The 15,672-nt window shown below is 41.1% G+C and overlaps 1 protein-coding gene across 1 annotated transcript in view; it reads right to left on the bottom strand.

The window, feature by feature from the left end:
- The window catches only part of CSMD3 (CUB and Sushi multiple domains 3), a 787,235-nt gene that overhangs the window by 266,876 nt on the left and 504,687 nt on the right, over window positions 1-15,672 (bottom strand). Inside the window, exons 19-20 of the mRNA XM_063131067.1 lie at window positions 3,017-3,133; window positions 381-596 (exon numbers count right to left, since the gene is read on the bottom strand). Coding sequence (XP_062987137.1) covers window positions 381-596; window positions 3,017-3,133 — 333 coding nt within the window. The remainder of the gene's footprint in view (window positions 1-380; window positions 597-3,016; window positions 3,134-15,672) is intronic.

Genomic DNA, 15,672 nt, shown 5'->3' on the forward strand with positions numbered 1-15,672 from the left:
CTTTGAGTCTGACACATGAAATGAGCCAAAATAACTGTGCAGCATAAAAGCACAACCAATTTCCTCATGGGCTCATTTGGAATATCACTTCTTGAAATTAGACTTGAAATCACTCTGATGCAGTGTGATTTTCTCTTTGAATAATGTTCTTTACAGTTTATTATAATTTTCTCCAGCACCACTACAAATGCCACAACAGAAAAAAACTAGGATTTGTATTACGTAAGTGACAACAAAAGCAATTGCAAAGGCTATTTAAAAAAGAAAAGTTACTTGTCAGGACAAATACCATCTTTGCCTTTTCCCCCTCCCCGCCCCTCTGTCCAGTAAAACAGAGAGTTTTCTTCACTTTATATGAACAGCTCATTTTGTTTCCTTACCAGAGAAAGTAATATTAAATCCTTCATATGATATTGAAAAGTCAGAAATAAAGCGCAACTGAGCCCTGAAATTTCCATAGAGACCAGCGTTGATTGCTGATGGAAGTTCAGAGCCAGTCAGCCGTGCTAACGGCTGAGTGAAGCTGCGATTTTCTGTGATTAGTAAGTAGTCATGATGATCTTCCAAATGAAAGGTGTGAAAGGTGAACTGCACTCCTATTAGAAAAATAAAATTAGACTCACATATCACATAGTTAACATGAAAGCAATTATATCACTGATTAAACTCATACATTTCATTGCAAACATGGGCTCAGAAAATTAAACAAGACTTGCATTACCCTTGCCCTCATACCTGCCAGCTTTTTCTTTCTTTGCTATTTTTTTTAATGAAGCAAGGTAGGTTTTTTTTTAATCATAATTTTGCCCCTAATGTATTTCTAGGTGTGAATCTATATCTTGGGTGTGGATGAAAGGTGCTTACACTGAAGCCATTATTACTCATTTGCAGAACTAGATTGAAATGTTATTGTTAATTCTCGGGGGGCGGGGAGATGTCTTAAAAATCAAATGCAATATCCAAAATTAAAATTGCTTGTCATAATAGTTCAACCGGTATCATTTGAATATGCTAAAACACGTAAGTTCAAGATACGTTAGTACTGAAACGCAGTGAAGGATTTATTTTTAAACTACAGTACATTCAGAATGTGTATTAAGCAAAGGGAAAGAAAAATATTCTCAGGAATGATGATTAGAACTTGGTAGACACAACTCCTCTGCATTTCAGTAGTGTCCTGACAGATTGTGCTCACAATTGTAATGCGGTGTTAGATGAGAATCAAAGTGACCCAGATTCAAATCCTCACTGAAATGATCCCTCCCCACGCTTGGCTTGCCTGGGCGCGGGAGGCCAGTTGCGGGTGGGGGTGAGCGGGACAGGACGGGGAGGCATGCCGTTGACGGGGCTCCATATGGCACCACCAGGGCGGAGAGGGGACGGAGAGGCGTTTAAGCCCTGATCGCCCCTCCCTGCCCTCTCTCTTCGCTGTGCGGCGCCCTCCCCTCCCTGTAGACAGTGTGGGCTCGCTGGTCACCCTTTCTGGGGGCCAAGTAAAATTTGCTCATAACCTAACTTGGTTATGAGTTTTTTCGCCTACTTCACACTGTGAGACGGCAGGGGTGTATTAATTAGGTTGATTTTGGTTCATCTAATTTGGTCACATTTATGGTGGGCAGGTAGGAGCGCGCATCTTGAGCTTGGTTTGGTATTGTTGGACATTCATACGCACCGTTGTGGTGATGGGTAATGCCTGAGGGCCCACAACTGGGAGCCTTGAGGCGCCAGTTGGGGGATAAGGGTTACCTTTGAGGCCAACGCTCCTCACCCACTCAGATCCCTGTGGCCTGGGAGGAGGTGACATTGGAAGGCCTCCCTACCCCAAGAGGGGCAAGCCTGTGAGGTGGCGAATTGACAGGCACCACTTCAGGGGCTGTGAATGGTTCACCCGATCCTAACAATGACCTGCAGCTTGGCCAAACAATGGTGCCCGCTTAGGCCTTCACTCCCTTTTGCAGATCTTTAATAAATGTGGTCCATATTTAATCCCACTTACGTGTCTCGTCTCGTTATTTCTCACCCTACACTCCGCAAAGCCAGTTTGTCCCAGTTACCTTTTCTCAGTCTTTCCCTAGCTCACTTCACAGGGGTTGGATACAATGGGGAAGGAGCCATGTATGCCGCTGTGGCTGCACTGAGACCAGCACTAGCAGCCAGCACATCTGGAAGGTGAGGGCAAGGGAATTAGCATCATTGTCTCAATCCAACGCTTCCTCTTGCTGCTGCCAGTACAAATTGGTTGCTAAATTGTAACTCATTGTCGTATTGACATTGGATTGGATCTGTATCTGTGCAGAAGCTAATTTTTATGGCACCCTCCCTGCATTCCCCTGAGCCTCCCAAAATGAATTAGGAGGGCTGATGCCACAAGTCAGGAGAGCTGATGCCAGAGGGAGCTGGAGCAACTCCACTGTGAGGGTAAGCTACAACAGCTGAAATTGTTTAGCTGGCGGGTGGGGAAGTGAACAGGGGGTGTACAAAATTATGCAAATTTTAGAGAAAGTGGCTAGAGAGAGACATCTTTCTTCCTCTCTCACATTACTAGCACCCGGGGTCATCCCATGAACCTGTTTGGTGGAAGATTCTAGACTTTGTCATACAGCACATAGTTAAACTATGGAATCCACTACCACAAGGCGCAGAGATAGCCACCAATTTGGAGGGCTTTAATAGGGAGTTAGATAAATTCCTGGAGAAGGCTATCACTGGCTATTAGTCCTGATGGTTCTGCTACCTCCAGTATCAGAGACAGTATGCTCTGGGGAACATGGATGGGAGGGTGTTGTTGTACTCAGGGTCTGCTTGTGGTTTTCCTGTGAGTAGCTGGTTGGCCACTGTGTAAACAGAATGCTGGACTAGTTGGGGTCTAGGTCTGATCCAGCAGGGCTCTTCCTATTATATAGGGAATAAAAGCAGTTTAGGGATGTATGGAATATGAAATGGGGCAGGGGGAACCAGCACTAAAATGAAGTAGAAGGCATTATGGTAATGCCTTCTATATAGGTAAATTTTGTACCTTTTCCATGAGTAACATCCACGGTCCATGTGCAATTCAGTGAATTTGGATACAGTTCAGGGTAACCCGGGGATAAAATAGTTCCACTGGGCCCTCTAACATCTCCACCACACAAAGCTGAGAATAAAAAGGGGGGGATGATACAGGCACGCAAATACAAGATGTCATATTAAAACTAAGCATGTAAAACAACAAGCTGAACATGTTATCTCTGTTTAAACAATAGTCTATATGTGGGACTGCCCACAGTTCCCATGGGTGAAAAATCTATCATTGTAACTAATATTTACACAAAATGTTCATAAAGGAAACACGATTAATTAATTGTTGAGAAACTTTGGCAATAAGTACTACAAAAATGACTGGCTAATTATACTGGTAGATTTCAGAGAAATCTTAATGGAAACTAATCATTTGCAGGAGGGAGATGGCTTTTATTTTCTGTTTCACAATGAGTATTAAACACAAATATAAACCCTAATTAGGGAAGGAATATGAAAGCTAGGATGAATTTTGCAGGGCAGCACTTCCCATGGTTTATACACACACATTCCTTTTGTCCCACATCACTAAAGAGATTGCCAGAATTGGGAGCATGGCAGATTCCATGAAATGTGGTTGAGGTGTGTGTGTAGCAAGAGTTAGTTGGTACTGAAACTGGGCCTGAAAAGAAGGCCGAGGGCTGATTTTGTTCCCTGCAAGTAATCCTACAGTGTGATGGGTTGTCCTGGAAATCTGATGCAGATCAGGCAGCTGTTGGAATGTAATGCTGTGAACTTCCATCTTATGTAGGGTGACCATATGGAAAGGAGGACAAGGCTGCTGAATCTTTTAACAGTTGTCTAGGAAAGGGAATTTCAGCAGGTGTCATTTGTATGCATGCAGCACCTGGCGAAATTCCCTCTTCATCACAACAGTTAAAGCTGCAGGAGCCCTCCCCTCTCTGTATTGCTGAAATTCTGTTTTCTATACAACTGTTAAAGATACAGGAGCCCTATCTTACTATGCCTCCTTAATCTCATCCTCAAAATGCCGCCCAGCAGAATTATTCCGGGTGGTGAAGAGCCTGTTGGGAGGAGGCTCAGGCTCTGGGAAACCAGAATTGGAACCCTCGGTAACCTGCTGTGATAAATTCGCTAGGCACTTGGAGGTGAAAGTTGCTCAGACTCGCTCAGAACTTGATGTCACAGTTATCGCAGAGTCTGGGGAGGTGTACAATGCCCCATCTAATAATGTTTTTTGGGATCAGTTTCAGTTGTTGCAGCCTGATGATGTGGACAAGATGCTTGAATCGGTCTGTCCCGCTATATGTAAGCTTGATCCTTGCCCATCCTGGCTAATTCGATCTAGCAGAGGTGGATTGGCTGGGTGAGTCCAGGGCGTGGTAAATGCCTCCGTCAGGTAAATGCCTGCTGCCTTGAAAGAGGCTGTAGTGCGCCCTCTCCTGAGGAGGCCCTCCCTGGACCCAGAGGTATGTGAGAACTACTGCCCCATTGCTAATATCCCCTTTATGAGCCTTGGTGGCTCTGACTGATGACCTACTCCGGGTGAAAGACAGGGGGAGTGCTACCCTGTTGATCTTCCTGGATCTCTCGGCAGCTTTTGATACCATTGATCATGGTATCTTACTGGGTCAGCTCTAAGAGCTGGGAGTAGGAGGCCCTGTGTTACAGTGGCTCCGCTCTTACTTGCGGGACCGATCCCAGAGAGTGGTATTGGGGGATTCCTGTTCCACTCCATGGCAATTAAGCTGTGTGGTGCCAGAGGGTTCTATTATGTCCCCCCATGCTTTTCAACATCTATATGAAGCCGTTGGGTGAGGTCATTAAGGGTTTTGTGGTTGGGTGCCATCAGTATGCTGACAACACTCAGCTCTACTTCTCCTTGTCGACAGAGTCAGCTGGGGCTGTGAAGGTGCTGGACCAGTGCCTGGAGGCTGTAATGAGCTGGATGAGGGCCAATAAACTGAAGCTGAATCCTGATAAGACAGAAGCTCTGTGGGTTGGTGGTTCCCGAGTCCAGGAATTGGGTAAGCAACCTGTTCTGGATGAGGTGGCATTCCCTCTGAAGGAACAGGTACGTAGCTTGGGAGTACTCCTAGATCCATCATTGTCACTGGAGGCCCAGGTGGACTCTGTGGCACAGAGTACTTGGGGACAGCTTCGGCTGATCTGCCAGCTAAGGCCTTTCCTGGTCAGGGACAACCTAGCCACAGTAGTGCATGCACTGGTAACTTCCCGCTTAGACTACTGCAATGCACTCTACGTGGGGCTGCCCTTGAAGACGATGCGGAAGTTGCAGCTAGTGCAAAATGCAGCAGCTAGACTGCTGGCGGGTACATCTTACAGAGACCACGTAACACCGGTGTTAAAGGAACTGCACTGGCTGCCTATACGCTTCTGGTCGGAATTCAAGGTGCTGGTAATGACGTTTAAAGCCCTAAACGGCTTGGGACCTCGATACTTGAGAGAGCCCCTCTCCTTATATATGTCTGCCCGAGACCTTAGATCTGTTGGAGGAGCCCTTCTCCGCATCCCACCAATGCAACATATATGTTATGATGGGACAAGGGAGAGGGCCTTCTCTGTGGTTGCACCCCGACTGTGGAATGCCCTCCCCTTGGAGGCCCGATTGGCACCAACATTGATTGCATTTCAACGCCAAGTAAAAACATGGCTTTTTAACAAAGACTTTGATGGTTAAACTCACTGGCACATTGTTTTAACTGTTTTAACTGCTTTTACTGCTTTTAAATTATATATTGTTTTAACTTGGATCATGGTTTAATTTGTTTTTAACTGTACATATTTATTGTTTTATACTGTATGTTTTTATCTGTATGCTGCCTTGAGATCTTAGTGATATAGGGCGGGATATAAAAGTTTTAAATAAATAAATAAATAAAATCCTCCTTTCCATATGGTAACCCTATCTTATGTTCAGTCTATTTGCAAACAACCCTCAAATCACAACAGCTTAACGTTGCTTATGGTTGGGGAAAGAGGAGGATTGGTTGAGTTTATCCCTCATATTTCAAAAAGACTTTTCAGTCCTTCAAAGAAGGACTGACTTGGATCCCCAGACAAAAAACGCTAATCTCCAGGAACAGTGAGTTCTTGACCAACTGTGATAGAATATGACTCTGATGAAGCAGTTGTGAAACAGGTAGAAAAAACCAGAGGCCTGTAGTTTAGGGCGACCATATGGAAAGGAGGATAGGGCTCCTGTATCTTTAACAATTGTATAGAAAAGGAAATTTCAGGAGGTGTCATTTGAATGCATGCAGAACCTGGTGAAATCCCCCTCTTCATCACAACAGTTACAGCTGCAGGAGCCTTGCCCTCCTTTGTACAGCGACCAGATGTAAAAGAGGACAGGGCTCCTGCAGCTTTAAATGTTGTGATGAAGAGAGAATTTCACCAAGTGCTACATGCACGCAAATGACACCTGCTGAAATTCCCTTTTGTACACAACTGTTAAAGATACAGGAGCCCTGTCCTCCTTTCCATATGGTCATCCTACTGTAGCTTAACCATTCAGTTATCACTCTGTTTGTTCAGTTACGATAAATTTATATACAATGTCTGTTTACCACCCCAGTTTCTTTGATATCACTTAATATTTTAGCAGTTGTGTGTTGGTTAGCATTATTCTATTTTGTCAGTTCACAATTAAAAACACAAAATACAACAAATCAAAATAAATTTAAAACTTTAAACATTAAAAATGCCATATAAAACCTAAATAAGTTACAGTCCAGAGAAAGCCGATGTGAAAATATATGTTTTCACAAGGCATTTGCAAGATGTGATATTTTACGCCTCCTGAACTGCACAAGGGAGGGTTTTCCAGATAGTAAGTGCCACTGCATTTATTTTAAATTTATTTATATAAATTTAATTAATCTATTAAATGATATTTTGTACATAAGGGAATAGTAATATTTACTTTGGGTTTTCAAAAGAATGCTTACTGACACTTCTTAAGGACTCAAGAGACACTGTTTGCTAATCCAAGCCTCTTAATTATTTCTTTATCCTCAGGCTAAATTCCCTAAACCTCCACCCCAGCCAAATTCACCCACATCCAGGTCTAGCTCATGGGTACAGTATTCCTCTGATGCCAAAGCTCCTCCAGTTGTACTAATGGCTGCTTGGACAGTTTATCTGGTTTTTAATGCCTTCTTGTATAGCCTTCTTCTGGTAAGATATTAGGGCAGCCTCCTGGTATAACACAGCATCTTCACCAACAATGCACAGTTATCACTGTGACAAATATTTTCACCAGAAGCCTTTTGATCTTGCAAGATCCCTGCACCAACCTGCATAATAAAATACCTTGCAAATATTTATCCAAAATAGAGTTATTGACTATCCATATTTTTTGTCATAAGTGGTAAGCTTCCATTTTCATAGAGAAGCAAACAGAATATTAAAATATATTCTTATAACTTGGAAACAGCTGGATTCTAATAGAAGTATATGTGCTGACGTGCTGTGACTCCTCATTGATCTATGAGCCTGCAAAGGGAAAAATGAAATTCTCCCAGTTGAACTCTGGAAAGGCCAGCAAGTACTTCAGATAAAGAAAGTTGGGAGGAAGGATAACTGCTTACTGGACTATTGCTAATATCAGAGGCAAAACCTATAGTGGTTGGTGAGTTATGAATGAGCTAAACACACAAAAGCTGGGAAATCATTATTTTTTCCAACGGTAACAGCAGCCTCCTTTCAAAACTCAATACGCCTTGGGCAAGGGGACGAGCACATGTGTGGCAAGTGACAAAGGGTAGGAACTTATTCGGATGCACATGTGACTGTTGAACCACAGGTCTCTGGGTCCTATCAGTCAACAGCCTAAGTGCTTGGACCTGTGAGATATAATGCATCCCAAGGCATGTTGTGGTTTGAAAGAAGGCTGGCAATATGGTTGGGCGGGGGGAGAGAATGATTCCACAGCTTTTGTGTGTTCGTACAATTTGAGGACGGTTAAATTCAACCCCTTATTTATTTATTTATTTATTTATTTATTGCACTTATATACCACTCCCATAGCCAAGGCTCTCTGGGCGGTTTACAGAAATACTAAAATTAAGATAAAAATGAGTATACAAAATTTAAAATTCTAAAACACAGAACATACACACATAAAGCATTAACAACCGTTAAAAAAACCTAAACATGTGGGTAATTAACATTAGTAATTCTTGCAGACTAATTAACATCAAATCTTCTTTGTCATCTTTGGTTAATCAAATCTCAGTCAGGATATTATTTTACATAAAATTGCAGTCGTTTTAACAATGGTCTTCTTTTTCTTATTGTTGTCTTTCGTTTGAATGTGATAAAAGAGAAATTAATTCCACAAGTATTTTGCATTGGTATTGTTCTAGGTACATTTCAAGACAGTATAGAAGATTTGTTCCCAAGTAAACAGTACTTACATTCCTGTCACATTTTTTTAGCTGAGAAGTAGAACAGCTATACACAGAGATTTCTATTCTTTTTTAAAAATAAAAATAATTATGTTCATATTTGGCCTGAATAACCTTTTGCAATAATTTCTATAGATCATCAGGTGATTGGTTAGCATTCTGATAAAAGCGGGTGTGGGGGCAACTCAAAATTGGTGGAAAAGACTGTCTTTTAATTACAATGCCTCTTTAGAGATTTTGCTATCAAGGAGAATATTCACAATCTACATAGAATAGTGTAATCTGGAATTGCTAAATATAATTTTCCTTCATTTACCATTGTTTGCTATCCATCTCTCTTTTTTGCCCTAATTAAATGTTCTACTAAATAATTTTCTTTGCACTAGGAAAAGGTCACATATACAAACTATGATTTAGTTCGCAAAACTGACGTGGGTTTTTATTGTACCTAATAAAACTTTTATGGACATTACAGCTTGTTTCTTCATTAAGAAAGGCATTTATTTTACTGTACAATTAATAACAACCTGATCCTGGGTTTAAACTAATAACATGGTCCTCTGAGTTTTGCATGACTTTAGCCCCGTGTGTCAGATGCTACTAGGCTTGATCTCGGAGCCTTAGGCCATGGCTAGACCAGGCCTATATCCCAGGATTGTCCTGGGGTCATCCATGTGCATCTAATGACACACAGGGGATCCCGGGAGCAGGCAGGAACGACCCCTCCATTTGCCTGGGATAAACCTTAGGACTAGCTAAGGCCATAGTGAATATCAACAGTTTCAACTGACATGGTCACACCACACCCATAATCCTCCTGGTCTAGGAAGTGAAATGACACTAGAAGGCTTGTATAATGACAAAGGTCACTTGAATCTCCCAGATGTGCTACCTTCTCTTAGTATATGCAACCCATCTTCAAACAAAGACATCTTCGAACAAAGACACCCCTTCGTGCCAACAGACTACTATCCTTAGTGTCCAGCACTTTGATTTTTAAAGAAAAAGTGGTATATCTGCAAATAGATATGCAGATGTTACAGTGGCTTGGATCATGTCTGGGTCTTCCAGAGAGCTGGGAGAGACTATCCTGACTGTTAGAGCAGTACGACAATGGAACCAGTTATCTAGGGAGGTTGTGGGCTCTCCCACACTAGAGGCATTCAAGAGGCAGCTGGACAACCATCTGTCAGGGATGCTTTAAATTGGATTCCTGCATTGAGCAAGGGGTTGGACTCGATGGCCTCGTAGGCCCCTTCCAACTCTGCTATTCTGTGATTCTATGCTTTATTCCACCTGACCCAGCTCTTCCGGTATTGCCACTGCCCAGCAAAGCAAGAGATGGAACAACAACATGCACTATACCATCTATAGTGCTTACTACTTCACCATTTTATCATGGCCATTTTCTGAAACTGTTTTCTGTGTGCAGCATATATGAGAGAAACTAGCAGTCACATAGGGATTTAGTTTCTTTTACAATGTGACATTGGAAAGGGAATGGCATAGCTATTTTTGCTTCTATTGAGATGATTAATATTTGTTTCTATAAATGAACATAGATAGAAATCACATCCACTTCCATGCAACACAGAGATTGTTCTTTCTTTTGCAGTCTTTGAACTTTTGCATTACTTGTATGCTTCATCTTTTTTCAAACACAAAGTTTTGTGTAGCTTTGCTTTCTAGGCTCTCTGCCTCTCCACTTGCTACGCAGAGTTTTGCCATCGCCATTCCTCATTCACTCATCTCATGCCACATCCATCATCTCATTCTCATGGATTAAAGGATTTTTAATACATCACTTCTAACACTTATTCTTTTGAAGCCAAGCCTATGCAAATCCCCTTCCTACTACCTCAGAGAATGTACTTTGAAATAATATGTTCTATGACAGCATTTCCTGAGAATATAATTCCTTCTCACCTGAAGTGGGATAATGCTTCTTTTGTCCATTTGGGGGACACGTTTTTAAATGCTGGCTCCCTTCATTCATTTAAAAATAATCAAACTTTCTTGGTCTACTAGAACTTGATTAATAGGGACTAGAAAATTATGGCATTTGTTTTTAGGACCAACCAAATATTTATAATGCAAAACCTTATGAGAGAAAGTTTTACAGATATGCTTGCACCTCATTTTAGAAGTTCAGCAGCAATAACCATAATCTAATGACAAACTGTTAACATTATATGAAGACCAAGAATTTCAGCCAGTTTACAGTATTAAAGATCGAATCATAGAATAGTAGTGTTGGAAGGGGCCTTTAAGGCCATCGAGTCCAACCCCGGCTCAATGCAGGAGGAATCCTTAAAGCATTCCTGACAGATGGCCTCTTGAATACCTCTTAATCATGGTAAAGAGATCAATAATTTCCCCAGGAACACATGCTCCTCCTGCATTCATTCCAACCTTCCTCCTGTTTGTTTTCAGCATTAATGTGGGGAGTGTTTCCTCTGCACTGAGGTTAATGTTACCCTAATTAGTTAGTTTTACCCACAACTTGAAAGCCAGCCTCAAATATTTGTTTCAAAAGTGATCCTAATAAATTGATAGATTCCCAAACATTAGTTTGAGTCATTCTGATCATGCAACATAAGAAAGAAAATATTTTTAACTGTATATTTTAAAGGAAACTTTTTGTTCCTGCGCTCTTCACAATTTGCAAGCAGAGACTAGGCAGAAAGTGAAGAGCAGGAACAGAAATGAGCTCTTTAACCACTACATTGAAGTCCTTATTTGAAGCATAATGAGCACATCTCCTTTCTTCAAAGATGGCTACTATTCCTATCTCTAAAACAACTGTGCTTTTCTTCCTATCTGAAGAGGCACCAGCCAAACAAACTAACTACTTTTTCTTGCTTGCAGTGCAAATAAGTGACACACAGCAAATGCCAGAGATAATTACAATGTGGGCTTCAAAATCACACACACAAAGAAACCAAAAAAGGTGAAAAAAGATAAGCAAAAATAGTGGGGGTGGGAGAAACTGGATATATGCTTCAAATTTTATTCCAGCATTGATGGGTAAAAATGTTGGTCTTTGTGCTAATTCACATTCAAGCTAAATAAATGTTACTGTTAAGTTGTATAACTGTTTTAAGATGTTCAGGCAAGCAAGCCCGCCCCCTACTTGTTTGTACAGTTATTTCGCTGATTTTTTACGCGTGTATACACACATATATATATACACTTTTATGCATGTATATCCAAACACATACACACATACATACATACAAGGTTGATTTACCCTCTTAATTGGGAGCCGTGATTTCTGGGGGTGCGCAGGCTGGCAGCAAAGGGAGAAAGGCTGGTGAGGAGTGGTTGAACAGCTTCAGCAGCAGCATGTACTTCCTGGGAGGGGACTGCTGAGCCAATCAGTGCTTTGGTAGGGTGAGGCTCAAGAGGTGGACCCAGCAGAGTGAGCGCTCTCTTTTGTTCTTACTTCAGTTCAGGCTGAGGCTCCTAAAGTCAGACCTCCCATGTGGCTCCAGGATTGCAGTTTCTGACTTCCCCACCCACCCCTGGTAGTAAGATGTAGTGGCAGAAGTAGCCACCAATTAATGGGGCTCAGAAGGAATTCTACCTGCATACCAATTGGCAAAAATTGTGCAGAGTGGTGTGTGTGTGTGTGTTTTTGCCTTCCCCATTGCAATATTAATTTCCTTGTAAATAAGTTGATCTGGACAATAAGTAAATTATTTGTGGGTCCTTCATTTTATAACATTTGTCACAACATACATAGGTGTGAAAGGCATTGGGCTGCATCCATTGGTGAGGGGGAGCAGGATTGGGCTCCCTGCTCCCCCACAGTGAGGATTTCCATAAGGGATCTCAGGAACATGACATAAAGACCAGACAACCAACCAGACCCAATTAAGTTCTGCCCACACAAGTCCAATGCCATGGTAGCAGACATCTGTTAGCATGATGGGACTTTTTCTCTACTCCTAGCAGTGGAACAATACCATTGGATACTATATATACACACACACACACACACACACACACACACACACACACAGAGAGAGAGAGAGAGAGAGAGAGAGAGAGACATACACAAATGATACAAGAAAAGTGGGATTCCAATTTTCTAAGGATGATCCACTTAGGCTGATATGCTAACTTTAACCTCTCTTCGACAGTGATAGTCTACCTACAATGATTCACCCTCTATTAACCTTCCGTTTAGACTTCTGTACATGGTTTTATTCTTGAAGATGGTTCAGAAGCTGCAACTCGTTCAAAATCTGGCAACCAGGGATTTTAACTGGGCTAGCACACTTGGGATGTATCCTTCTAGCTTGGAAAGATTTTCACTGGGTTTTGGTTGACCTTTGAACAAATGCAAAGTATTGGATTTCACATTTAAAGACCTTCGTGGCTTGGGACTCAGTTATTTTAAAGCTTAAAAATATGTATCCCAGGAGCTTGTAATGCTTGTCTCAGTTATGGGGAAAGCATGACAGTTTCCTCAACACTTCACCTCAAATGCAAAATGAGGTTCTGCACATGTAGAGAAAATGATTTTTACCTTAAATCTATTCTGGACACAAACTAAGCCATTCTAATATAGTACAACTAATACTATAAACCAGTGGCTTCAACTGGTGGGATGCGACCCAAAAATGGGTTGTAGGATCAGTTCAGATGGGTCACAGCAAAGCTGTTGGGCAACTGTGATATTGTGAAAGTGAGTCCCATGTTGCAGGTTAGGACTCAGATCTGAGCCAGTTGAAAACCACTGCTATAAACCAATGGAAAACTCTAGTGATAAAGTAAGTTTCTTTTTCTGAGAGTTCACTAAATATATACTCATAATGGTTGACCATGTTAAATGGATCTGAGAGGAATTTGTCAATTACTACCGTTCACGCAGTCATTGCCCCTCCCAACTTTTTCCCCTGCCCTAAGTGCAGTCCTGGAGAATGGTTCTTTTTCGAAAGCCATTAAGTTTGCAAAGCCCAGACATTTTGTTCCAAGATTGTCCCTGCCTTGGCAATTCTCCATGCTATAAAGAAGCTCTCCCCACTTTCTGTAAACTAGTATATTAGAGAGAGAGAGAGAGAAAAACGAACATTTGCAAAGTGAGATTAAAGGAAACAAATGTGTGGTGTGCATCCAACTTTGAGTTCATGTAAGGGTCAGACTTTGTAAGAATGATTTTTTCCCCCAGTGGTCAAGTCCAGATCTGGCCCAATTGGTGAAAATCATTATACTGGAAGTCTCAATAGAGTAAGAGAATTAAAATTAGTTCAGCCATGAATCCATAAATGGATTAGAATAAATATACTCAAACTAGCTGTTAGAGGATATTTATTCAGTGGACAATTGCCATTTAGTGATGTGCTCCAGAGAGAGAGCGAAAGAGAGAGAGAAAGAAAGAAAGAGAGGATCTCATTTACTTAATGAATTGTATGCTCGTTCAGCATCTCAAAGAAGAAATTTGTCACAATATGTACTGTTATTGCACAGCAGAGAATACTCTTCACAGGGAGCTCCTTAATACTGTTTGATTTTAGATGGTAAGCATATAGTGCCTAGCAGCAAAAGAAAAAATACTTCTACTCACGGGGTCTATTCAGGAAAGAGATCCTTATCCTTACACGATGAGGCTTGAAGAATAGACTCTTAAAAGCGATGGATAATGACTCTCTGAAGTAACGCAGCTTTAAAAAGCTGCTTGAACAACCAGCAGTCCATTATAGTTCTCACACTGTCTCAAGTAAAGGCAGTTATATCACTAGTTCTACCCTTCCATAGTGCTAATTTCTACAAAAGGGACTTCTAAATTAGGAAAAGGTATGAAATGAGACCCCATGTTGCATCCACATGTTTTGCTACTTTCTACAAAAGTACCTTTAAACTTAGGGGAAAGTATGTAAGGATGGCCTGTTGCATCCACATGTTTACATGTAACAAAGCAAATGCCCATGCTCTAGGGAAAGGCAGCTTTGTGCTTAACTCTTTCCCTACCCTCCATTTTTCCTCCCTGCAATTCCTTCCCAAACCTCTTTTCATCAAGAGAGTTCTAGAACAGAGGGTTCTAGAACAGGGTTCTGCAAGGGAGGCGGAAGGGAGTTGCATGGGGGAAAAAGTCGCACCCTCTTCCTCCAATACTTCTCTGCTCCAAATTACTTCTCAAAGCTGATTTCCCCTAAAAGTAGGGATGATCTTATTTCTGGTGTGTGTCATTTTCATGCATTTTTACTCATAATTCCATTCTGTTTCTGCATTAATTTGTAAATTAAAAGAACAGATTCCTCTGAAAATATGTGTTGAATGTGCATTATGATATGCATTTAAATGTATATTGTATCTCAAAATATACATCTCTTGAAAGACATATTGAGATTTACATTTTCATATGTTTCAACAGTAAAGAGTGGTGTCATTCCATTCAGAGAACTATGAAATCCACTGGAGAGCTAAATTCCAGTCTTCATATTAGTCCAAGAACTATGGATTGGGTCATTTTGTATAGAAATTTGCAAAGAACTAATTCAAGTATCCCTATCTATAAGTCATCGAGATAATTTCATATGTGTATTCATGGAATGTGGAGTTTCCACCTCATTCTAGTGCAATCTGTACTTTTACACTGAACTAGAAATACCACATTTCCAACATGTAAAAGATACATGAGGAAGAAACAAAATGTTTCATCTAAAGGTAATCAGACTACAGAAGGAAGAGGAATTAATTTTGTTCTCATGTTCATATCAACCTATCTAATTTGCACTTTTCAATCTAAGATACACTTCCCAATCTAAGATAGGGTGACCAGATACAAAGGAGGGCAGGTTTAACTGTTGTGATTAAGAGAGAACTTCACCATTTGCTACATGCATACAAACGACACCTGCTGAAATTCTCTTTTCTATGCAGCTGTTAATGATACAGGAGCCCTGTCCTCCTTTCCATATGGTCACCCTAGCTACAGCTAAAGTAAGAAAGCAGTGCCACTGTGCACCCCCCCCTGGGGCTTTCCTTGTATATAGACAGCGCCAGAGTCTCCTCTGCTATTCAAAACACTTTTTGAGACTGAGCAGTTATATTGATCCATGATCTATGATTATAAATATTTATTATTGGTAAATAGATATGATGCACAGACTCATAAGCAGGAATGGAATAGGGAACTGGATTATCCTAATACTAATCAATGAATTGTTGCTTTAGTGTTTGTAGTTGAAGTGTCTATGGATCTTAGGTTTCACCT

Source organism: Elgaria multicarinata, chromosome 7, assembly GCF_023053635.1.
Source record: "Elgaria multicarinata webbii isolate HBS135686 ecotype San Diego chromosome 7, rElgMul1.1.pri, whole genome shotgun sequence".
In the NCBI taxonomy this organism is placed as follows: Eukaryota; Metazoa; Chordata; class Lepidosauria; order Squamata; family Anguidae; genus Elgaria; species Elgaria multicarinata.